The sequence below is a fragment of the Pyrgilauda ruficollis genome, unplaced genomic scaffold (genome assembly GCF_017590135.1).
Source record: "Pyrgilauda ruficollis isolate IOZ18807 unplaced genomic scaffold, ASM1759013v1 scaffold12, whole genome shotgun sequence".
Classification (NCBI taxonomy): Eukaryota; Metazoa; Chordata; class Aves; order Passeriformes; family Passeridae; genus Pyrgilauda; species Pyrgilauda ruficollis.
This window is the reverse complement of record NW_024510321.1, coordinates 15,598,391-15,618,588: the sequence shown is the minus strand read 5'-3', so window position 1 is coordinate 15,618,588 and position 20,198 is coordinate 15,598,391. Positions and strand designations below refer to the sequence as shown.

At 50.4% G+C, this 20,198-nt stretch overlaps 1 protein-coding gene across 1 annotated transcript; it reads left to right on the top strand.

The window, feature by feature from the left end:
* Positions 1–229: 229 nt before the first annotated feature.
* PTF1A (pancreas associated transcription factor 1a) lies at positions 230–1,457 on the top strand. Its single transcript, XM_041489262.1, has 2 exons — positions 230–945; positions 1,061–1,457. The coding sequence occupies exons 1-2, from the start codon at positions 321–323 to the stop codon at positions 1,261–1,263; spliced, it is 828 nt and encodes a 275-aa protein (XP_041345196.1). The 5' UTR covers positions 230–320; the 3' UTR covers positions 1,264–1,457.
* Positions 1,458–20,198: the final 18,741 nt, after the last annotated feature.

The following is a 20,198-nucleotide window of genomic DNA, read 5'->3' as shown; positions in this document are numbered from 1 at the left end:
ACTGGCAGTCCCGGGGGAGCGGGAAAAGCGCTGGGGATAAGATACGCAGGGGTGACGCTTCTCGGTGCCGAGAGGGAGGCTGTGTCAAAGCCAAGAGGCGCGTTTCGGTGGCGGCTCGCGCGGAGAGGTGCCGAGGCGCTCGGGGCCCCTCGCCCGACGTGCGGGGCCCGCCGTTGCCAGCGGCTGCGGCGGTGCGGTGCGATGCGGACCCCGCCACCGCCGGGGCGGCTCGGCCAGCGGGCCGGCGACAGCGGCTGCGGGCGCGTCCCGGCGGGGCTGCCCCCCTGCCCCGTCCCGTCCGCGCCGGGCCCGGGAGCAGCATGGAGACCGTGCTGCTGGAGCACTTCCCCGGGGGGCTGGACTCCTTCTCCTCGCCCCCCTACTTCGACGAGGAGGACTTTTTCTCCGAGCCGCCTCCGCGGGACGTGCTGGCCGCGGATGGGCTGCTGGAGCCGGACGTGGATTTCCTCAGCCGGCAGCTGCAGGAGTACTACCGCGACGGCGGCGACCCCGAGGGCGGCTACCGCTGCCCGGCGCCGGCCGTCGCCTTCCCGCCGTCTCCCGCCTCGCCCGGCTTCGCCTACGAATGCTGCGGGGCGGCGGGCGCGGCGTTACTGTCCCCCGGGGGGCGGCTCCAGGCGCTGGGCTCGGCCAAGCGGCGGCGGAGGGTGCGCTCCGAGGCGGAGCTGCAGCAGCTCCGTCAGGCCGCCAACGTGCGGGAGCGGCGGCGGATGCAGTCCATCAACGACGCCTTCGAGGGGCTGCGCTCGCACATCCCCACTCTGCCCTACGAGAAGCGCCTCTCCAAGGTGGACACGCTGCGCCTGGCCATCGGCTACATCAACTTCCTCAGCGAACTGGTGCAGTCCGACCTGCCGCTGCGCAGCGCCAGCAGCGAGAGCCCCAGCCAGCCCAAGAAAATCATCATCTGCCACCGCGGCACAAGTAAGTGGCGGGCCGGCGCGGCCCGGGACGGCCCGGCGCGGCCCGGCACCGCGCTCCGCAGGAATGCCGGCCCCGGCAATAACCCCCTGCCTTCCTTTTCCCTCCTGCCCTCCAGGATCTCCCTCTCCGAGCGACCCCGACTACGGACTCCCCCCTCTGGCCGGTCACTCGCTGTCGTGGACTGATGAAAAGCAGCTCAAGGAACAAAACATCATCCGGACAGCCAAAGTGTGGACCCCCGAGGACCCGCGGAAGGTGAACAACAAACCCTCCGTCAACGACATAGAGAACGAGCCCCCCTTCGACTACGTGGCGTGAGGCGCTGCGCGGGTGGTCCCCGCCCCCGCCCGCTCTGTACATGCTGTATGTAGAGACCTATATTGTAAATGTAATTTAAGATTCAGACTCTAAGGGCAATCAAATTTATTTATCTATTTATTACGGAGTAGTGATAATGAGGTAGAATCGTCTGTTTTGAATATATAATTTTAATTTATATAATTTATCTTGATTTTTTTAAAGATATGCAATAGGTTTATTCCACCAGCACCTTTTTTTCTTTTTTTTTTTTTCTTTTTTTTTTTTTAATGGGGAAAATACGTCAGAACTTGTGAAAATAATTTATTGCCGCACGTGGGCTCTCCTTGTGTTTGTTAATAATAAACCCGAATTGTACGTTGTGGAGCAGTATATTTGTGGGAAGCGGCTTCCGAGAGCCCCGCCACATCCCGAGGAAGCCTTGCAATGAACGTCTGGACCGGTCTCCAGGCGGGGTGTCCCCCAAGACTCAGTGGCACCCTCAGCCCAGATGCTGGCCCCACTCTGCCCCACCGCCTGCTCGGGCTGCGCTTATAGCGCCGGGGGGACGGGGACGGGCGGGGACACATTTTCGCCTTCTCTCCACCCCTTTTGACGTCCTCTCCTGAAGTGCTTCCAACTGATGTCTTTGTCTATCTCTAGAAGGTCCCCTCCTTTCAGTGTCTCAGCACTGTTTGTGGTTTCCAGCTGGAAGATCCGAGCCCCCAAACCCAAACCTTGCGAGTGTGTGTGCCCCCCGCCTTGTACCCCCGACTGCGCCGCCGTGGGACAGGGCGCGCTATCCAGAGCCGCACAAAGCTGCTCCTGAAAGTTCCGGGGAGGGAAGGACGAGGCTGGGGGCCGGGCAGGCTTGGGGCTCTGCCGGCTGCCCCCAGCTTTCCGGGGTTCTCCCACCGGCCGCGCCTTGGAATCAGCTCCCGCGCTGCTCGCCCTGGGGCTGCCGCTGGGGGTGAGGGGATAGGGGGATGGCAAAGGCATCGTGCAACTGGTGGTAGAATCGCTCTGGTAGCCCCAGCTCAGCGTGCTCGGCTGCGGAAGGGACGGCTGGGCTGCACCTGCCCGGGGGCGAGGGGTGGGGGCGGCAGGGGCCGGGCGGGCCGGGGGCTGCAAGTGCTCCCGGCGGGAGCGGGGGGGCGGCCCCGGGCTGGGGCGGGGGGCTCGGCCCGACGCCGCAGGTGCTGATTTTCCCGTGGCACCCGCGGCTCAGCCCCGACGGCTCAGCCCCCGGCAGAGTCGCAGATGCCCAGCCCGGCCCGCGGCCGGAGCAGAGCTGTCCCCGCGCGGTGCCCAGGCGGATGGGAACGGCCCGGGTGAGCCAAGGTATAATTATAACTCATCATATACTGTACATCTCTCCTTCTCCTTTTTTTTTTTTTTTTTTTTCCAAAACTGCCTCAAAGTGGGAGCAATATGTTGCATGCATGCTAATTGCATTAACCTAGTTAAACACATTTAGTTCCCTAGCGCGGATGGCATGGATCTATTCCAATAGCAATTAGAGGAGCTACTTACACACACAAACACGCCGAGGCTGGGCCGGGGCGGGGGCTGTGGGGGCGTCACTGCTTTTTATTTTCTCATTTTTCGTGCGATTCTGGGCTGCGGCGGGGCTGACCGGCCGCAAGCCTCGCCCCGTCCGGCGGCAGGCGGGCGGTACCGGTGTCATTGAACTTAAACGGGGCTCTTTGAGAGAAAAAGAGCCGACCTATAATTCGATCTTGTCCTGTATTAGGACCTCATTAAACACAGAAAGTCGCTTTTTCACAAATGCTTCCATCAGGCATGTAATCTCATTACACTCATTAGAAAGTCAAATGTTAGTCGGACTTCAGTTTAATTATAAGTTATGGAAGTGTTGTACCGTTTCCTTCTATGTATAGCCTCGTTCGTCTCAATTGGCTTTGGTGATGCGATCCCCCACAATTAAAACACTACAATCATTGTTATGTGGCACCTTTTCTTTGGCGTGCCACTTTTTTGTGATTCAATGCTTCAACACATCCTTTAGTATGGTGCAGATGAAGCGGAAGAGCCGGCCTTCGCATGTAAAGCACCAGGGTCTCTATCTTGTCACTCTCCCGTCTTGACTTGGCAAGTCCCTTTAAACGCAATCTTCAAAGAGACTGACAGCTCCTTTTGACTGACTCATCATCCATTCACCCCAGCGCCGTGCTCCTGCGACAAAATCCGCCGCACAGGGCAGGAGGGAACCGCCTGTGCAGGTCCCCCGGCCCAGAGGGACCCGGCGGCTCACGCAACGCCGCTCGCAGCTTTTGCGGCAGCTTTAGGGGGTTTGCTGGTGGGGAGCACTGCTCGGCGCGGTACGGACCAGCGTGGGGAAGGCGTGACTGACAGCCACGCAACGCCAGTTCCCAGCCGCCTGCCCCCTCCTCCCGCGGCCGTGAGCTGCACCTTCTAGTGCTGCCGCCCGAGGCCCCGTGGGCAGTGGCTTCCCGCCTCCCAGCCTCGCTCCCAGAGCCCCCGCTGTCCTCTGAAACCCCGCACCGGCTCCCGTGGGGCCACCCCTCCTCGGCCGCACTGCCCCGATGGCGCCCCGGGGGCGGGGGAGGCCCGTCGGGGAGCCGGGACCGTCCCGCCCCTCCCCGCAGCCCCGCGGGAGCTGGAAAGCAGGGTAGGAGAAAACAAAAGGGGGGGCAATCCCCACCCCGCTTGGGGTAGGAGGGAGTGTTAGAGGCACTTGCAGGCAGTCTGCTTCCCGCAGTCTCACAGGAGGGAGGTGCGGATTCTAGGTGTGCGGGCTGATGCTGTGCTTCCGGAACCAGCATCACTCGTGATGCCCCAGGTGTAAAGACAACTTAATTACCGAATCCGACAATCCTCCATGGAAAAAAACCCAAACCAAAACAAAAACCCTAAACCCCAACAACAACAACAAAAAAATCCAACCCAAAAAACCAAAACAGCAAACAAAACCCAAAAAACAATAAGCCCCCCACCCAAAGGAAGGGAAGCATCAGGCCGCTCGCCTGCACAGCCAGCAAAGGGATGGGAAGGCGTGCGTGACTTCTCGGCAGAGCTGTGCGCAGGCAGGGGCTGCCGTGGGCACTGTGAACCCGTCCCGCCGCGGTTCCCAGGGCCTCTCATCTGCCGGCAGTCGGGTGAGCGCCCTGCGAGGCGCGGGGCGTGAAGCCTCCCGAGCCCGGGATCTCATCCCTCTTTCATTCACGCATCTCTCGCTGGCACCGAGTACCAGCTGCGAGGTCGAACAAACACCAGTTGAGTGTCCCCTGGTAAACCTCCCGCTTTCCAAAGCATCCCGCAGCCGGTGGGAATGGTCCTAAATAACTCCACAACAAACCGCGCTGCCGAGACCTGGAAGCGTGGGCGGGAGGCGATTCCCACGACGGGGCCGGGGTCTGGCCAACAGGTGCTCGGGTTTGGCGGAGGGCGCCGGGGGAGCCCGGGGAGGCAGAGCCTCCGCTGCCAGAAAGCAGCCTGCTCCGGCGCCTCCGGCTTTACATGGCGTGGAAGCCGCAAACAATCGCAATGATATCTTTATTGCTAGGTTCATGTCCTGGGCTATAACATATCAATCCCTGTCGTGGTTCTCTCGGATGCACCTGGTATTTCAAACTTGTTCTTTTTGTGCTTCTGGGTCCTGGACTGCAGCTGCCTAAAGCGAGCAAAGAGAGAGGCCCTTACAATGTGTCCAAGACGTGTTGGCATGGTTTGCTTGTCTTTAATGTACCATTAACTATTGTCTTTACACAATATGGGAACTGTAAAGCATGACATGTGTTATAATAAAACACATTTTCAACGATACACTTGGACTCGGCGCTGGGATGCAAGCAAACAAACAGGCCCAAATCTTGTTTTGTCTCCCTCGCTAAGCCTACTGGCAATTAAACTTAAGACCACTGCTTTCCCCTGATCAGCCAATTAAATTTTATGTCTCCTAATTTTTCACATAGAAAAAAAAGTCTCGGTGCCGGCCCCTAAAGACATTGATTTTCTTGCTATCACCTGGCGCTCAGACCTTAGTTCCATTTATCAAGAAGGGAAACGTCAGGCGTTGCATAAAGTGACTCTGTTACCATAAGGCTCTCACCATCCTGCCCTATTGTTTTCCCTTGTTAATAACTCATTACCAGGATTTAACAAATCAACCATTACATATGTTTTGTGTCTCCATATTTTGATCCGTACGATTAAGCAGATGTTACGATTGAAAATTGAAAAGTCCAAGGCTACTCTCGTCTGAAAGAAAGAGGGCAGCCTCAAACAACGAGCTAACAATGAGATTCAGAAGATCTTCAGAAAAACATTTACGACCAATAAACAGACTCCAACCTGCTCCATTTCAACCATTGTGCGCCTTAGGGGAATAATTAGGTTGAATAGGAAGAGGTCCGCGGGGTTTTCAATGCCAAGCCCACAGGTGCGGGGTGGCACGATGAATGATCCGCCTGATTTTTGCCAGGCTCAAGGGCCCTTCTCCTGGCCGGGCGAGCAGATACGAAATATTGTCATTTCTTTTAATTCACAGCGTTACTCTCAGGGCGAACAAAGGGGCGGGGGATGAATGGCTCCGGCTGCAGGCAAGGCGCGCCCGGCCGCCGCTGGCCTCTCCGGAGACCGCCCGGCGGGGACGAGCGCGCCGCCGCCGCCCGGTGGCCGCGCCGGGGGCGGCCCCGGGGGGGGTCCCGCGAGGAGCCGTCGCGTCGCGCCGCGGGGCCACGTCTGGCGGCGGCCACGCCGGAAGGAGCGGGGCTCCCCCCGGGCGGCCCCTGGGGCGGCGGCGCCGGCTCCGAAGGCAGCGCTCTACTTTGCGTCTGCGGTCGCAGTACCCGACCGGGCGGCCGGGAGCCGGCACCCGGGGGACCCACGGGAGCGCCCACCCCCTGCCCGCCCTGGTCCCCGCGTCCCCAGCCTCCGCCTGCCGCCCCGGATCGGCGCGGACCCCCGCTTTTCCCGTGCACCTGCTCTGCGCAACCTGGAACGCCTAGCGGCTTGGAGAAGGCAGGGCCGGCCCGGTGCCGCCGTGTCAGCCCCGTTCTGGCGCCCCGCAGGACAGCACCGGGGTGCCAAGAGGCTCTTCCCGGCCCTGCCCGGCCCCGCCCGGACGGACCGTGGCCACCCCGGTCCCCCTGATCCTCGCCACCCCGGGATTTCCAGTTGGAACGGCGCGGCTCGAGCCTCCGGCCCCACCGGGCGGAGGCTGTCCGCTCCCAGAGGACTGGCAAGGCGGCGGGGTCGCACGGGCGGAAGCATCCTCCGCCGGCGCCCCGCGCCCCGACGGGGCCGCGAGCCCTCTGCCGTGCCGGGGCGCGGTCAGGGGACCGGTCTGAGGGGACTCCTCGGCGCAGCAGCTCCGCGCTCCCCGGGCGGATGAAGGCGACTTCCCGTTCTGGGAAACACCTCCGCCGAGCGCCCCGACGGCTGCACAGGCCCCCAAGTTCGTCTGGGACCGGGAGCGACTCAGAGCGGCCGCTCACCGCCGCAGTCTCCCGCGCTCCGGCCCTCGGCTGAGGGATGTCCCGGGCAAGAGCCACGGCGCGGACCCGGGCGGGCGGCTCCCCAGCGGATGGCGGGCGGGGACGGCCCCGGGCGAGGCGGGGACCCCCGACGACTCCGACCTCCACTCGGGCGACACCACGGGGAGCTGCCCCTTGCCACTGAAACGAGAAGCGGCTCGAGGCGCGTTGGGGCCAGTGGGGAGAGACCCTGTAGTCTTAACGCTGCTCGGAGAGCCTCTCTCGTGCCTGATCGCCGCCGGTGGGCTCGGAATGGCTGTTTTGGGAAATGGGGGAAAACACGGTGCCTTCGGGACTTGTCTGGACCGACCGTGCCCGCCGGCGTGGGGAGCACGGGGTCGGGGATGCGCGGAGCACTGCGGCCCCCCCTCGGCGGAGCGCAGCCCGCGACACTGACCTTCCCGCGGGGGGGACCGGGCCGCGCCTTTCACGGAATTAGCAGCACAGACGTCTCGCTATAACTTTTGTTCCCTGCCACCGCCCGGACACAGCGCACCCGCTCCGCAGCCAGCCCGTCCCGTCCCCGACGGCTCTCCCCGTGCCCTGCCCCGACAATGCGTGAAATGCATCACTGTCACTGGGCGCGGGTGACAGATGAGGCGAAGGCGCGGACCCCTCGCCAAGGTCAAGTTGAAGATGCCGGTGGCGGTGCGGTCGCCGCCGGCTGAAGCTGAACAAGGCCCTCGCGGGGGCCCTTTCCGACGTTATATTTTTGCCTCCCCCTTTTCCCCTTTGCCAGCCCTTTCTCCCGGGACCTGCGGGGCCGAGGGGCGGTCCGAGGGCCTGGGGTGCTGCTCGGCGCTGCGCGGGGTGGGTGGTGGTGGAGCGAATGCCGGAGCTCCGGGCTCTGGGGGTCCGGGCCCAGCCCAGCCGGGACGTGCCGGGCTGGGCCGGGGCGCGGAGCTCCGGTTGCGGTCACAAGCGCGGTCACCGCCTTGAAATAAACTGCAGAACGCTTCGGGGTCAGTTTTACCTCGCGTTCAGCAAAAGTTTTCCAAACGGAGTCTGGTTAAACAAACACTTCGCCCTGCTCCCGGCTCCCTCTCTCCCTCGCCCTGTGATGATTGATATTTTTTATTCAGCCAACTTTTATTTACCTTGCAAAAATGTTGGGGACAAATGTGATAAATTACAGATATGCAAATTTCTTTGAATGGCGTTGTAAGTGTGTCTCGCTAGAGCTGAATAAGTCCTTGCAAGTCGGTCTGCGCGCACTCAGGACCCCAGGGAGCTGATCAAAGCACCCTTTCTCTTTCATCCCCAGTATTCTCCTCCAAACTATTTCGATACAATATGTTTCCATGATGCACTTAATGTGCTAGGGACACAGAACTCATTACAACCTAGCTAGTTCTGCCGACCCCTTTGTTCAGAGGCATAAAGTTTAAAAAAAAAGGAGGGGTGGAGGGGGGGCAAGCGCTGCTAGTTGCCAGCTTTCTGAAATGTTAAAGCATGCGTCATTTTTCACCAGGTCTCGTCTTGATATCCTCAAAAGACAAACTATGAAACCGGCCTCAGCCCTTTCTGGCATTAATTACACTGCTGTCCAGCCGATCTGTTTTTCCTATTATATGCATTTCTCAGCAGGGATTTTTTTTTTTTTTTTTGCAAGACTAATGCAGCTGCAAGTCGAAGTATGAATACGTTGTATCGGTATAGAAAAAAAAAAAAAGTGGAAAGGCTGAAAAAGGTGTCAAAGTCAATGCTGATTTTTTTTTTTTTTTGCTTGCCCCACGTTTGAGACAGTGACTTTGGAAAAGACTTTTGAATCGCCCTGCTATGTTAACTGATTTTGCCTCGAATTATAAGCTTCTTAGAAGGGAAAATCTCAGCTGGAGGCTGCTGAAAGCAGGTTACTTGTTTATTGAATGCCGATACGCCCAACAAATATTTTTTCGCAGGAGAAATGCTTCAAAGATTCGGGGAAATCACTGAAAATTAGAATCCCCGAGTTCAGGACGATCCATTTCAAACCCATGGCGAGGTGGCGGCTGTTTGGGGAAATTACTCCAGCGGGATGACAGTAAGAAATAAACTCTATTTCAGCGGATGGCGCGTTTGTTTACGGGGTTGATTGGTTGACGGAAATGGCTGGCAGCCAGTTCTGGGAAAGATTCCAGACCTGACTCCGATTAACCCTCTCTGGTGAAACTCTGCTGGAAACCAACTCACCAGCAATTGCCATTAATCTACTTACTAATTAAGCCAATTCATTTCTAAAGGAGAAAAATTCCTTTCTTTGGCCAAACTGATGGGAGGAAATTTGAAAGAAGCGCCAAACTGTGTAACTGTAATTCAGCCAAGGACTGCTAAAACAAGGTGTTGATATATAGCTGGAGATTTAAAACAAGTTTCTAGGGCAACAATCCTTTGGAGACGGTGGTATATAGTGCATAGTAGATGAAGCTCGAATAATGGTGGACTGCAGTGTGCAATTGTACGGACATTGGTTGGAACCAGGACTGCTTTTCCCAATTAAGCCGCTCGAGGCTTTTACTCCTAATAATTTATCTGTCCCGTTTTAACGTTTCAGCCTTGGGTGACAGCTACAAAGAGCATCTGTGCCGGACCCAGCCAACGTGGTCATAGAATCATGGAAAATACTGTATTGGAAGGGACCCACAAAGGTCATAGAAGTCCAACTCCTGGCTCTGAACAGGGCAACCCCCAAAAATCACATCATGTGCCTGAGGCCATTGTCCAAACGCTTCTTGACCTCTGGCAGGCTTAGTGCCGTGACCACTTCCTCGGCTGCGGAACTTGACGTCCAGCTTTTGCGTGGGGTCGGCGAGGACACTCCATCTCCCCTGGTCGCGAGGTCCGGACCAGCCCAAGAAGACCCAGGGACACACTCTGCCCTCGCAGGACTCTGTGCCCACGAGTACCTGCCAGGGCTTCTCACGGCAACGTGGCGTGCGGGCCGTGCCGCTCCAAGGCTCTCCGAGTGCTGAGGTATCACCTTTACGCGATCGATGTTTAGCTCGGTCTGGGCGAGGGAAGAGGAGGCCCAGGGTGACCCGGCCGCTGGCCGAGGCCGCGGTGAGCTGGCCCGGAGGGCGGGGTGCTCTTTTCAGAGCAAGCCGGCATTCCCTGCGCTGCTGGCAGCAGAGCACCTGCAAGGTGAGGAGTAGAGGTCGTGAGGGAGAGCTTCACCCTTTGACTAGGCACCTGCAGGAGAAGGAGCAGCCCTCGGCTCCCTGCCCGGTTTGTCGGCCCTGCAGCCAGCATCCCTGCCCTCCGCCGCCCTCGGGGCCTGGCTCGAGCAACTCCAGGGCACCCGCCGTCCCGGGCAGACCCGGGGCCCCTTCACCCTTCGCTTTTGCCTCTGAAACAGCCGTGTTCCCCCGTTATTCTCTGCTCCGCACCTTTCTCTGTCCCGCACCGCTCGCAGAGCAGCCCCTGGGCCGCCCCCCGTGTGGTGCCCTCTGTGCCCGCGGTGACCAGCAGCGCTGACATTGCCAGGCAGTGCTGAGCTCTGGGGCCCACGGCAGGCACGGAGCGGGGAAGGGAGGGTGCCCAGCCCCAGGACACGGCGCTCCTCCAGACCCGCGCTCCCCGCGCCACAGCCACGGTACTGGGCGCGTTAAGGGCGCAGACCCCGGGGGTATGGCTTTGAGAGACGGCACACTGAAGGAAGGATAGTTTTTAATCAGTGCAACCCATCCTTCGTTTTTCCTTGGTCTTGTGTTTCGTTTGCTTTGATTTTGATTCTTTTCAGGTGCGGGCAATCGCAAGAGGAACAAATTAAGCGCTCGGCGGAGCCGTCTCCGGACAAGGCAGCGGTGGTCAAAGCGCTCGGCGGGAGGTAGGAGGATGCTGAGCCCTGGACATGAACAAACCACCCTCCCAGAAAGCAGCAGCCTCCTGTCATTGCACTAAAATGATAAGATCTCATGAAATAGGCGGCACTACCAAGTGATGACAGCAGAACTATGGACGCAAGCTGGAGAGGAATCGGGAAACATTTCCTCCAGCAGCTGATGTCAAAACTTAGCAGGTGCCATAGGTAGTGCGCTGTGCCTTCGTATCTCAAACAAACACTCAACTTCTTCATTTAAATCGTTCTCTGAGATCATAAAAAATAGGATGCAATATCCTAAAAAGACTAATGACATTTCACAGGTAATGCAATTTAGAAAGAAACACTTCCATGTTTTCTTTTCCAACAATGTGCATTTTTGTAAACTGCTATAAATTGCAATTCAAAAGCCCTGATCTCGCCATCCCCAATCATTTTTTATACTGATCAAATGAATGCAGATACTCCCATTTGGGAGGGGCGACATGACATTTCACTTGGCAGTTCTAAACAGGTCACAGACCTTTCACAGACCCTAAGGCAGTGGGAGGGAGCTCTTTACGAAACCGTGTAACCAAATCAAACCAATGGTTACCCCTTTTCAATACCATTGGAATGGTTTGCACAATGCTATTCACATAGCAGCAGAGAAACTGAAAGGATGGTCATCCAATGGAAATTTCTTTTCTTTTGTTTAAACTTGTGGAGCTCCAAAAAAAAAAAAAAAATTACTTTTACAAACAATTACTTTTTGTATGACAAAAAGCTAAACACTTCTACGTACGTGTACACCAGGGCCTTCAGTGCGCCTGGGTGTTTATACAGATATAGTCACACATCTGTGTGTGGGGATGTACATTTATTGGAGATGTTGCTTTGTTTGAAGCCATAGGCACAAAGACACAACATGGCTGCCCTGGAGATGACCTATTGCTTTCAAGTTGCTTGAACACATCAGAATTTCTATTGTTGAGGTTGATTAATTGAAACTGATAAGTTACCATGAATAAAGATTGTTTTTCTGTTTAATGTGGTGGGCCTGATTTGGTAAATGCTTCATTCATGTAGCCTTGCAGTGCAGCATATGGGCAAGATTCATTCAGTATCGCAAACATATACAATTTATTATGCCTGTATGGTCACAACCAAAAGGGCTTTCTATTTTAATGACAAAGTTTGAATGAAAAATTCCATTTAAAGAGTCACTAACATTAAGTGAGGCTTTGTAATTTATTCCTGTTGCCGGCTGCCGGGGAATAGAGCCCTTGGAAAAGCGAAGGCGCAGCGGGCAGGGCCAGCTCCGGGGCCGAGCAGCCTCTCCTCGCCGCCCCACGCGTGTGGAGGACGCTCCTCGTGTCACACGCTGCCCATAACCCAGCGCCGTGCTGTCCCGGCACCGCCGCCTCCCCGCGCTGCGCCGGACGGGGCGGCCGAGGGACCCGCGGGGGCCTCAGCGCCGCCCGTGCGGAGAGCACGGCCCGTGGGCCCGCGAACGCCTCTGCCCGGAGCAGGAGGTGCCAGCGCCCGCCCGGCCCTCCCCGCGCCCCGCCTGCTCTCGGGCGTCCCGAACCGCGGCATGGCACGGGCAGAGCCCCGGCGGGGCTCTCCGCACCCCCAGGAGCGCACCCAGCCCCTGGGTGCTGAGGGTGTCCCACAGGGTGTCCTCCCCGGCCGTGGGTGCCACCGCGGAGGCGGTGACACGGAAAAGGCACGGGAGAGACAAAAGGCTCCGTCTCCAGTAGATCGGCTGGCCCAGGTCGTTGGGTTGATACTCAAGAATGAAGTTAAGCCCCACTATAGCCACTTTGCTTCAAGACTTTACACCCTAACCTTTCTCCTTGCCCGCCTCTTGCTGGCTAACCACTGAAAGCTCTATCAGTTTTCAACACAGACGATTCTCAGCCTTGATCTCACTTCTGCTTAAAAAGCCCAGTGGTTTTCTGCGTGGTCCGTTCCCAAGTGAAAGAGGTCAAAGCAAAGCCTCACCCAACAAGGGAAAAAGGATCAAACTGGAAGTGAAGATGTGACGAAGACGTACCAGGGACTACTGTGTGATGCAAATCACTGCACTTTAGTCCACGTGTAGGGGCTTTGGTCCTGTTCCTGTCTGTTTGAGGGGATTTGTAAAGCAATATTCCACAAAATCAGCATGTTTGTCAGACAAAGTAGAGGTTCTGCAATATCACAAATAAGCAATTAATTATGGAGGTGAAATTTATGAAAAATCCCTTGAAAGAGCCCTTTCAAGCATTTTTTTTAAAATATGACCTCTTAACCTCTTCCTTCTCGATTGACAGAGTAATTTGAAACAGAAACAATGTAATCTATCAAAATAAGTTGTGTTACTTCTGTAAATCAGATATTTATGTTTGAGCTTTCTCCTACTGACAAGCTGTAAAGGCCCACTGTTATTCCAAGGCTTTATCTCTGAGATTCTTGTCTTTTCTGCTCATTAAGAGTCTGTCTATAGATTACAAAGTCAATAGATGCAAACACCAGACTGTGAGAAAACTCTCCCTGAGTACATAAAAATCAACAGCACTGGATGCTATACAATGGAAAGCATAGATGTTTGTTGGTGTTCGGTTTTATCATCTTTAAACAAGGAAGAGAGTAAATATTGTGGCAAAACTTCACCTTCCAGTGTTGCACACTTCCTTCTGCCATTCCTAACGGTGGATCTCTCTGCAGCATCATTTTGAAATGGCAAATGTAAGTTTAAATAAAAGATAGTTTACAGCTGTTGTAAGTTTTCTACCCATAGCTGCAGTGCTGATTATGAACCCAACTAGCAGGTGGTGGGCCTGGATGGGATGACTTTACAGCTACTTTTATGGATTATCCTGTAAAAGCATCACGGAATCTAGTGGAGCTCTTTCACATCACTAAAAGACTGAAGGATCCTGGGCCCTGAACAGGCTCCTTCAGTTCTTGAGAGGTGCTTCGAGGTGCAGATTTTCAGTATTTCCTACACTATTGCATCCAAGTTACTATATGCACATTTTTAAAAATGCTGCAATGTGTGCATTCTCGATATTCCTTTGTGCTCACATATTAAAACGAGACTAAAGTAAAAAATATCCTCAGACAAAACTCTCAGCTTCAACCCAAACCACATGAAGGGGAAATTACATATGAGGAAGCTAAAGCACAGAGTCCTATGGATTTTGCCAAGCTATTAATAATGGAATATTACTGTCAACAACACTCTTCTAAATAACTACAAGTAGTGTTTGGGGCCACACTTGAAAGCTGGCAAAAGCCCGAAGTGATTTCCCAAGTTTCCTGTGGGTACCAGCAGGTCTGCAGCGTGCCCAGCTCGAGCGGAGCCGGTGCCCGCCCGGCCCGGTGCCTGCGGAGCGGCTCCAGCCGCGCCGGGGCTGCTGCCCGCAGTGCGGGGCGGGGGCTGGAAGCGGGGCTGAAGGTGGCTCGCAGCTCACCAGTGTCTTCTTCCCCGTGTTGCCAATGGTTCTCATCACACCTTTACGACAACTCAGTGTTTCGTGTTGAAAGAGCGATGAAGTTTCAGAGCAAGGTACAATCAACACTTCCCGTTTTGCCCAGCAGCAGGGGAGACCTGTTGTCTTCCCCGATAGGAAGTTAATTTTGGGACGGGAGGGAGGTAGGAAACTTTAAGATGGTTTGTTGTTTTACAGTTGGCACGTCATTTATTCCTGCTGAATTAACTTTTCCTGCCTATAATATTGTCATGCACCACCCACTCAGGTGTATGGTGCTTTTCCACTTCTCGAGCTACACGGAGCAGTAACTCCTTGGAGGCCTGAAAGAGCCTCCTCCACAGCAGAACTTTACACCTGGGTACGTGTGCCCAGCAAGGTTGGACGTACAGCTTAATACCTGTAACTACTTTGCAAAAGCAGCAAAGAATTGAGACAGTTCTATTTGAAAAAAAAAAAAAAGTCTATAGATAAGGTGGGGGCAGGTGTACAAGCTGGAACCTGTCTAAGATAAAGGGGTTTAATATGTTTCCTCAGGATTTATAAAATATTTTGTTTTGCAGGATGTTAACCGAGCATATTATTTTCTCCTTTACCTTTAAAAGGTTTAAGGTTCTACATACTACATTTTCAATAAAAATATATTTGTATGGAAATAAAGAACCTATATTGAAGCTGATAAACTCCCAATTATCTTTACTATAAATCCTGTTGTATTATTAAACTTCTGTGTGGAGGTAGACAATTGGGGGAAGTGATGCACCACTTGAATCCTAAATTCAGGAACTTCAAGAATAGATAAAAGAAACAGTTCACTTCCTAAAATGTACTTGATTTATATTAGCATACATTCCTAAGCCTCTGTTTTTCATGTCTTTGCTTAAGTAATTATTTATTTCATTAAACATCAGTAAACTTATTCACAGAAACAATGCTATGCATTAAAACATTGTTATTTTCTTGTTTTAAGAATAATTTCTGAAGCCGAAAAAAATTCTAAGCAATTAACATACCTGAGATTTACTGCAATTAATTCTACCTTAGTATACAGAATTCTCTGGATTTATCCATGAGATTTATTGGGATACAACCAAGAGATGATTTCACTGGTGCTTTGACATGGAGCACCAAAACTGTTCTCACTTCCACACCGTTTGTGAGTGTCAACAAAGTGATGCATTTCACCCTTCTAAAAAGGAAATTCACATTAATTTCCTTAAGTGAGAATTTCTGAATTGATGTCAATAATACTTCCATAAGCTGACTGTTCGCAATAAAATCAATCAAGGATATTTTAAATAGGAATCATATACTGGGAGCATTCCTTTATGTTTGCATCAGTTACGAGGGCTTTGGTATCTTGAAAAGAAATTCTAGCTTCTCATTCTTGGCATAAAACTGATAATTTTAAAATCAAGTACTTTTTTTTGTACCATTCCTTTCTGAAACTGGGCTAGCAGTGTTCTAGTATATTTCTTTGAAAAGCTGGACCGTGCAATTTCCAGTTTGGAACTTTTGAGAGTTTTCCTCTCTGAACATTTTATCAGATAATATGAAGAAAATTCCTTCTATTATTGAAAGAGTAAATCCTTGCCTGTTTTTGGACCACCTAAAGTGCTTAGTATTTAAAAAAAATTATTTCAATAACTTCTCTTTTCTGTCTGGTATTTATTTATTACCCCTGGTTTTTAGTGTAGGTTGCCTCTCTGTTACTATAGGTACACAAAATTACGAATTTGAGACTGGAAATTTTGGGAAGCCTTTTCCTCATCCTCAGCTCACACTTATCACAGACAGTTCCTGATAACTTGCTTCTTTTGGTGTGTGCTTATGTACACATTCATCTGATGTGTGACTCCTAAAACTCTCCAGAGAAAGCTCCTGCAGTCAGTATTGAATAAGGACTGGGACTGTGCTCACATGCCAAGATGTCAGCATTGACAGAGGTGGAATTGAGATATTTTGCAAAGAAACCTCTTTGAGCACTTGCATTCTGCCCATATTCTATATACTATAATAGCTGAATGTTCAAAACCTTTACAGAAAGCCTGTGGCAATAGTCCCATGAGAGAGGACAGGCAAAGTATTTTACAAATATTTTAACTTGGGAAGAGGTGAGAAAGAGGGTCATTTCTTCTTTAAAAATTGTTCATTTTCTTAGTAGTTTTTGTTCATTCCAGCATTCACGATGAGAGGGTATAGGGATACCAAACAGAAAATCCATATGCCCCAATAGATTGGATGCCTTCCAATAATTTACTTGGACATGGAAGCAGGGATGAGTTTGGTTACTAGAGAATATTCAACATGGTTTATCAGCAGTCAGGAAGAGACCTTGCAGGGCAAAGGAGTAATAGAAAATATTAAGGATTCCTTCAGAATATCCCATATGCTCTTTGAGGGGAAACTGTAGGGCAGATATCAGCCGGTGGGACAGGTCTCTAACCAGAATGACGTTACATAGCATTGGCAATTAGATCAATTATTTCTGTATAGCTTCAATTATGCATGCAGACATTGCGCTCTCCAGCCTAATCAACTATTCATGATAATGCTATCAAGCCTTGTGCACAAGCCAAAACATGACTATATGTTGGAGGAGTCTTGTTGAGTCACAGTTTTCCATATACTCCTTCAAATAGCTGAAATGGTGAATTTATTGCAACTGCTTTTCAATAATATTAAAGTATCAAGGTTAGGCTTGCTAAAGGAAATTAATAATTAATTTATTTCTAAGAATTTTCTCTAGTTAAGGGAATATTTTCCTTTCAGTTAAACTGATAATGCAGTGAATGTTCTTGTTTGGCTAGCTAATACTTTTTTTTTTTTCTTTTCAAAGTTCTGAAAAGAAAATATTTTACAACTATGTACCAGACAAGCTGATTTTGCTATGGAAGCAACTGCTAAAGTATTTCAGAAATAGGAATATTCCCACATATTTTCCCTTATGCTCCCCATTGCCCCAGGGGAGGTAGCAACAATTTTTTCAAGTCATCAGGAAAACATGACACCCTTGTTGCTGAAAGTGTAGTTTCTTTTTAACAGAATCTAGCTGACAGTCTTTCAGTATCTAAAAAACCCAAAACAAACAAAAAAACCCGCAAACACAAACATTTTTTCTTAATTCAGCCAATATTCAGTATTCAGTAAGAGTGATCAGTCTAAAGAAATAAACCAAGTCCATACTACAGTTTTGTAATCTGGAACATGCTTCTGTCTTGCTAAAAGAGGCTGCAGAACATTTTCCATGTATTTTTGATCATAGTGAAATGCAGTCACATTTAAGTTTCTCTATGTTTTTTTCGGAGCCCTATAGCTTCATTCTTCCCTTGAGACTTTAGTAAGCAAGACTCTGAAGAATGCTAAATGACATTTGGCACATAGGTATGGGGTGGAATAATAGGTTGCACCTGGTAAAGCAAAGAATCATAGGCTGTGTTATGCCTGGCTTTTTTCTGTTCATCATCTGTGAAAAACTCAGGTGGAAATTACTACAGACCTGGCGGTGGAAAGAAGGCAATGGCCAGTCAAGAACCAATCCAGGTCAATATCAATAGATGAGCAGCTTGCTAAATTCATTAGAGGTTTAAGAAGGGAGCAAAAGAAGGAAGACAGTTCAGAAGCCCTTTCATATGGATGAGAGAACAAATGATACAACATTTGGCTCAAATTTCCAGAACAATTAGCAGTGACAAAGACATGTTAGTAAAAGTGCCTGACTGGACTAGTTGGTGCTTAGTAGGCATTTGCAAGGCTCATGCATTTGTTAGACAGTCTTTGAAGAGTGAAGGAAGCCTGTGTGAAACCTCCAGTCACTGAAGCAGACTTTTATTTGTGTTTCATAAACCTCATTCACAATGAGTCACAAACACACATCCCAAGCGCCCCTTCTTAGCTAGCCAAAATAAAATATTCTCTGAGAGGCTATCTCCAAACCTTCTGATCCCATGGCTTAAAGAACAGAATTTTGCCTCTGAGACAACTGTTCTTTAACTCAAAATGTAGGATCAAAGAACTCTTTTGCTTGCTTCCCAAAATCTCATTTGCTTGGATTTTGGGTCGGATAAAACAGTCACTAACAGCACAAATGCCGCCAAATGTGATAGATTCAAGTCCTTTTGAATGTAACCATCTCTGTTCTTTTTTAAGAAAACCATACCCCTGCTAGTTTTGCACTCCAAAATTGTATGATTTTTATATGCTAAGCAGGTAGAAATACTTAAACTTCAGAGTATGTTACTCTACATCAAAAATTTCAGATTCACTGTCTTCAAACACTACATTTTTGTTGCATTTGGAAGTCCAAAGATTTAAGAGGATTAAGGATTAAGAAATTAATCTTTGTCTTTTTTTTTTTTTTTTTTTTTTTTTTTCTGCTCTTCTGTAGTCTGGATATTCTGTGGTTCTATGGCTAGAAGAGAAATATTTTTTATCAAGGTTGATTAGAAACTATTGTTGACTACATAACAAAAGAAGCCAAGTTATAGTTAAGTTTATCTGAAACTCAGGAAAATGGTGTAAAATTAAAACTGTTCTTAAAGAAAGAATAAAAGACTTTAAAATACAGAAATGAGACTTATAAAAGCAATTATCCTGCTTCGCTTAGTAACTTATGTGACTTAGTAACTTAGCTGAGTGCTTAAAGAAAACCTCCAGAGAAATATTTGCACTGCAAGCTTTTAAGCCCAACTTATTCCCTGAGGGACTTTTCTAGACCATGACTCATTAAAATGAGCATAAATACTTTCACTAAATTATGGAAACTGGAATTATGTTATACATGCCTTTTTTCCAGGCTAGAACATGAAGAATTTAATATTTGTATGCATATTTACATACATATATGTAATTTCAGATAAACATATATATAAAAGTACATTTCTGTATAAATAACTGAATCTATATATGTAGCGATGTAATTTATATCTTTATCAGTGTCCATATCATATCATCATTATTTACTTATTTCTGACTGACAATTTGCTATAAGGAACACTTCCATCATCTTGCTTAAAAACCCAGATTTATTCAATAATTTAAAGCAGCCTGTGCACTCACAGTGAATCAGACTGCTGTTAGAAACAGCCACACCAGTGCACCATGTAGTCTATTAATAGCCATAATTTTAAGAACTTAAGCAACTAATATTCCTTTCAAATAATTTAACTTTTCTTAAAGAGTTGCTAAGATATTTTCATGCTCTCTTCTGAGAGAAGCATCTGAAAGGAAATTAATCCATTGCTATTTTCAGAGACTTGTTTAGAGAATTAAAAAGAGATACTTCAGGATGCTTTTCACTGAAAATTTTCCTTTTTTCACTTTATCTGAATTGATGGTTAAAATGGAAAGCTCATTATTTTTGTAACCTTGGTAGCTTTTCTGTAATTACCTATAGCATCCTGAACAATATCTTGTTCTTCACTAGCCCTTACTTCAGTGTAATTTTTTTTTCACCTGAAAATTTTCTGGCTTTATATTGGTCCCTGGATCCCCATCATCTTCTGTCATAACTATGCCTTAAGTTTTAGCTTTTATATTTTTCAGATTCTGTACTCCATTAAGATATAGCTCTGAACTTCACATAAAGTGTTAGCAAGTTGTCTCCACAGCTTAGTTAGACAAAACAAGATGGGACAATATGGACTTGTGCTTACCCACGGCCATCCAAAGGATTGACTGAAGGACTTTCTGACCTCTAGAGCATTTAAATCAAATCCCAAAGGACTCAGTCATTATGGACTCCTCTGCCCTGTTCCTGAGAGTGAGCAGACCGTGCTAATCCTGCAACTAGATGAGAATTTATCATCCTATATTTAACACCCCTGGAAAAAGCCAGGCCCCTAATTTCAATCTGGCCTGCAGTTCTGTGCCCACCTGCAAAACAGAAAGGCAGATGGCTTTTCAGGGGTGGCTCTGCCTGCTGTGCCAGGACTTGAAACGCGAGCAACCACCAGAGAGAGCCCCATGCCAAGCCTCACAGTGCTGGGCTCCCCACCCTCAGTCAGGGCAGCCCAAAGCTGAGCCTGGGCTCAGAGGGCGGCTGGCAGAGTTCCTGCGGGGTCACTGTGAAACCCCGCCTGCCTGAGCCTGGTGCTCAGCCCAGGAACACCATGGTCCTGTGGGGCTGTGTCCAGAGGAGGACTCTGAAGATCACCAGAGGGCTGCAGCACCTGCAATGAC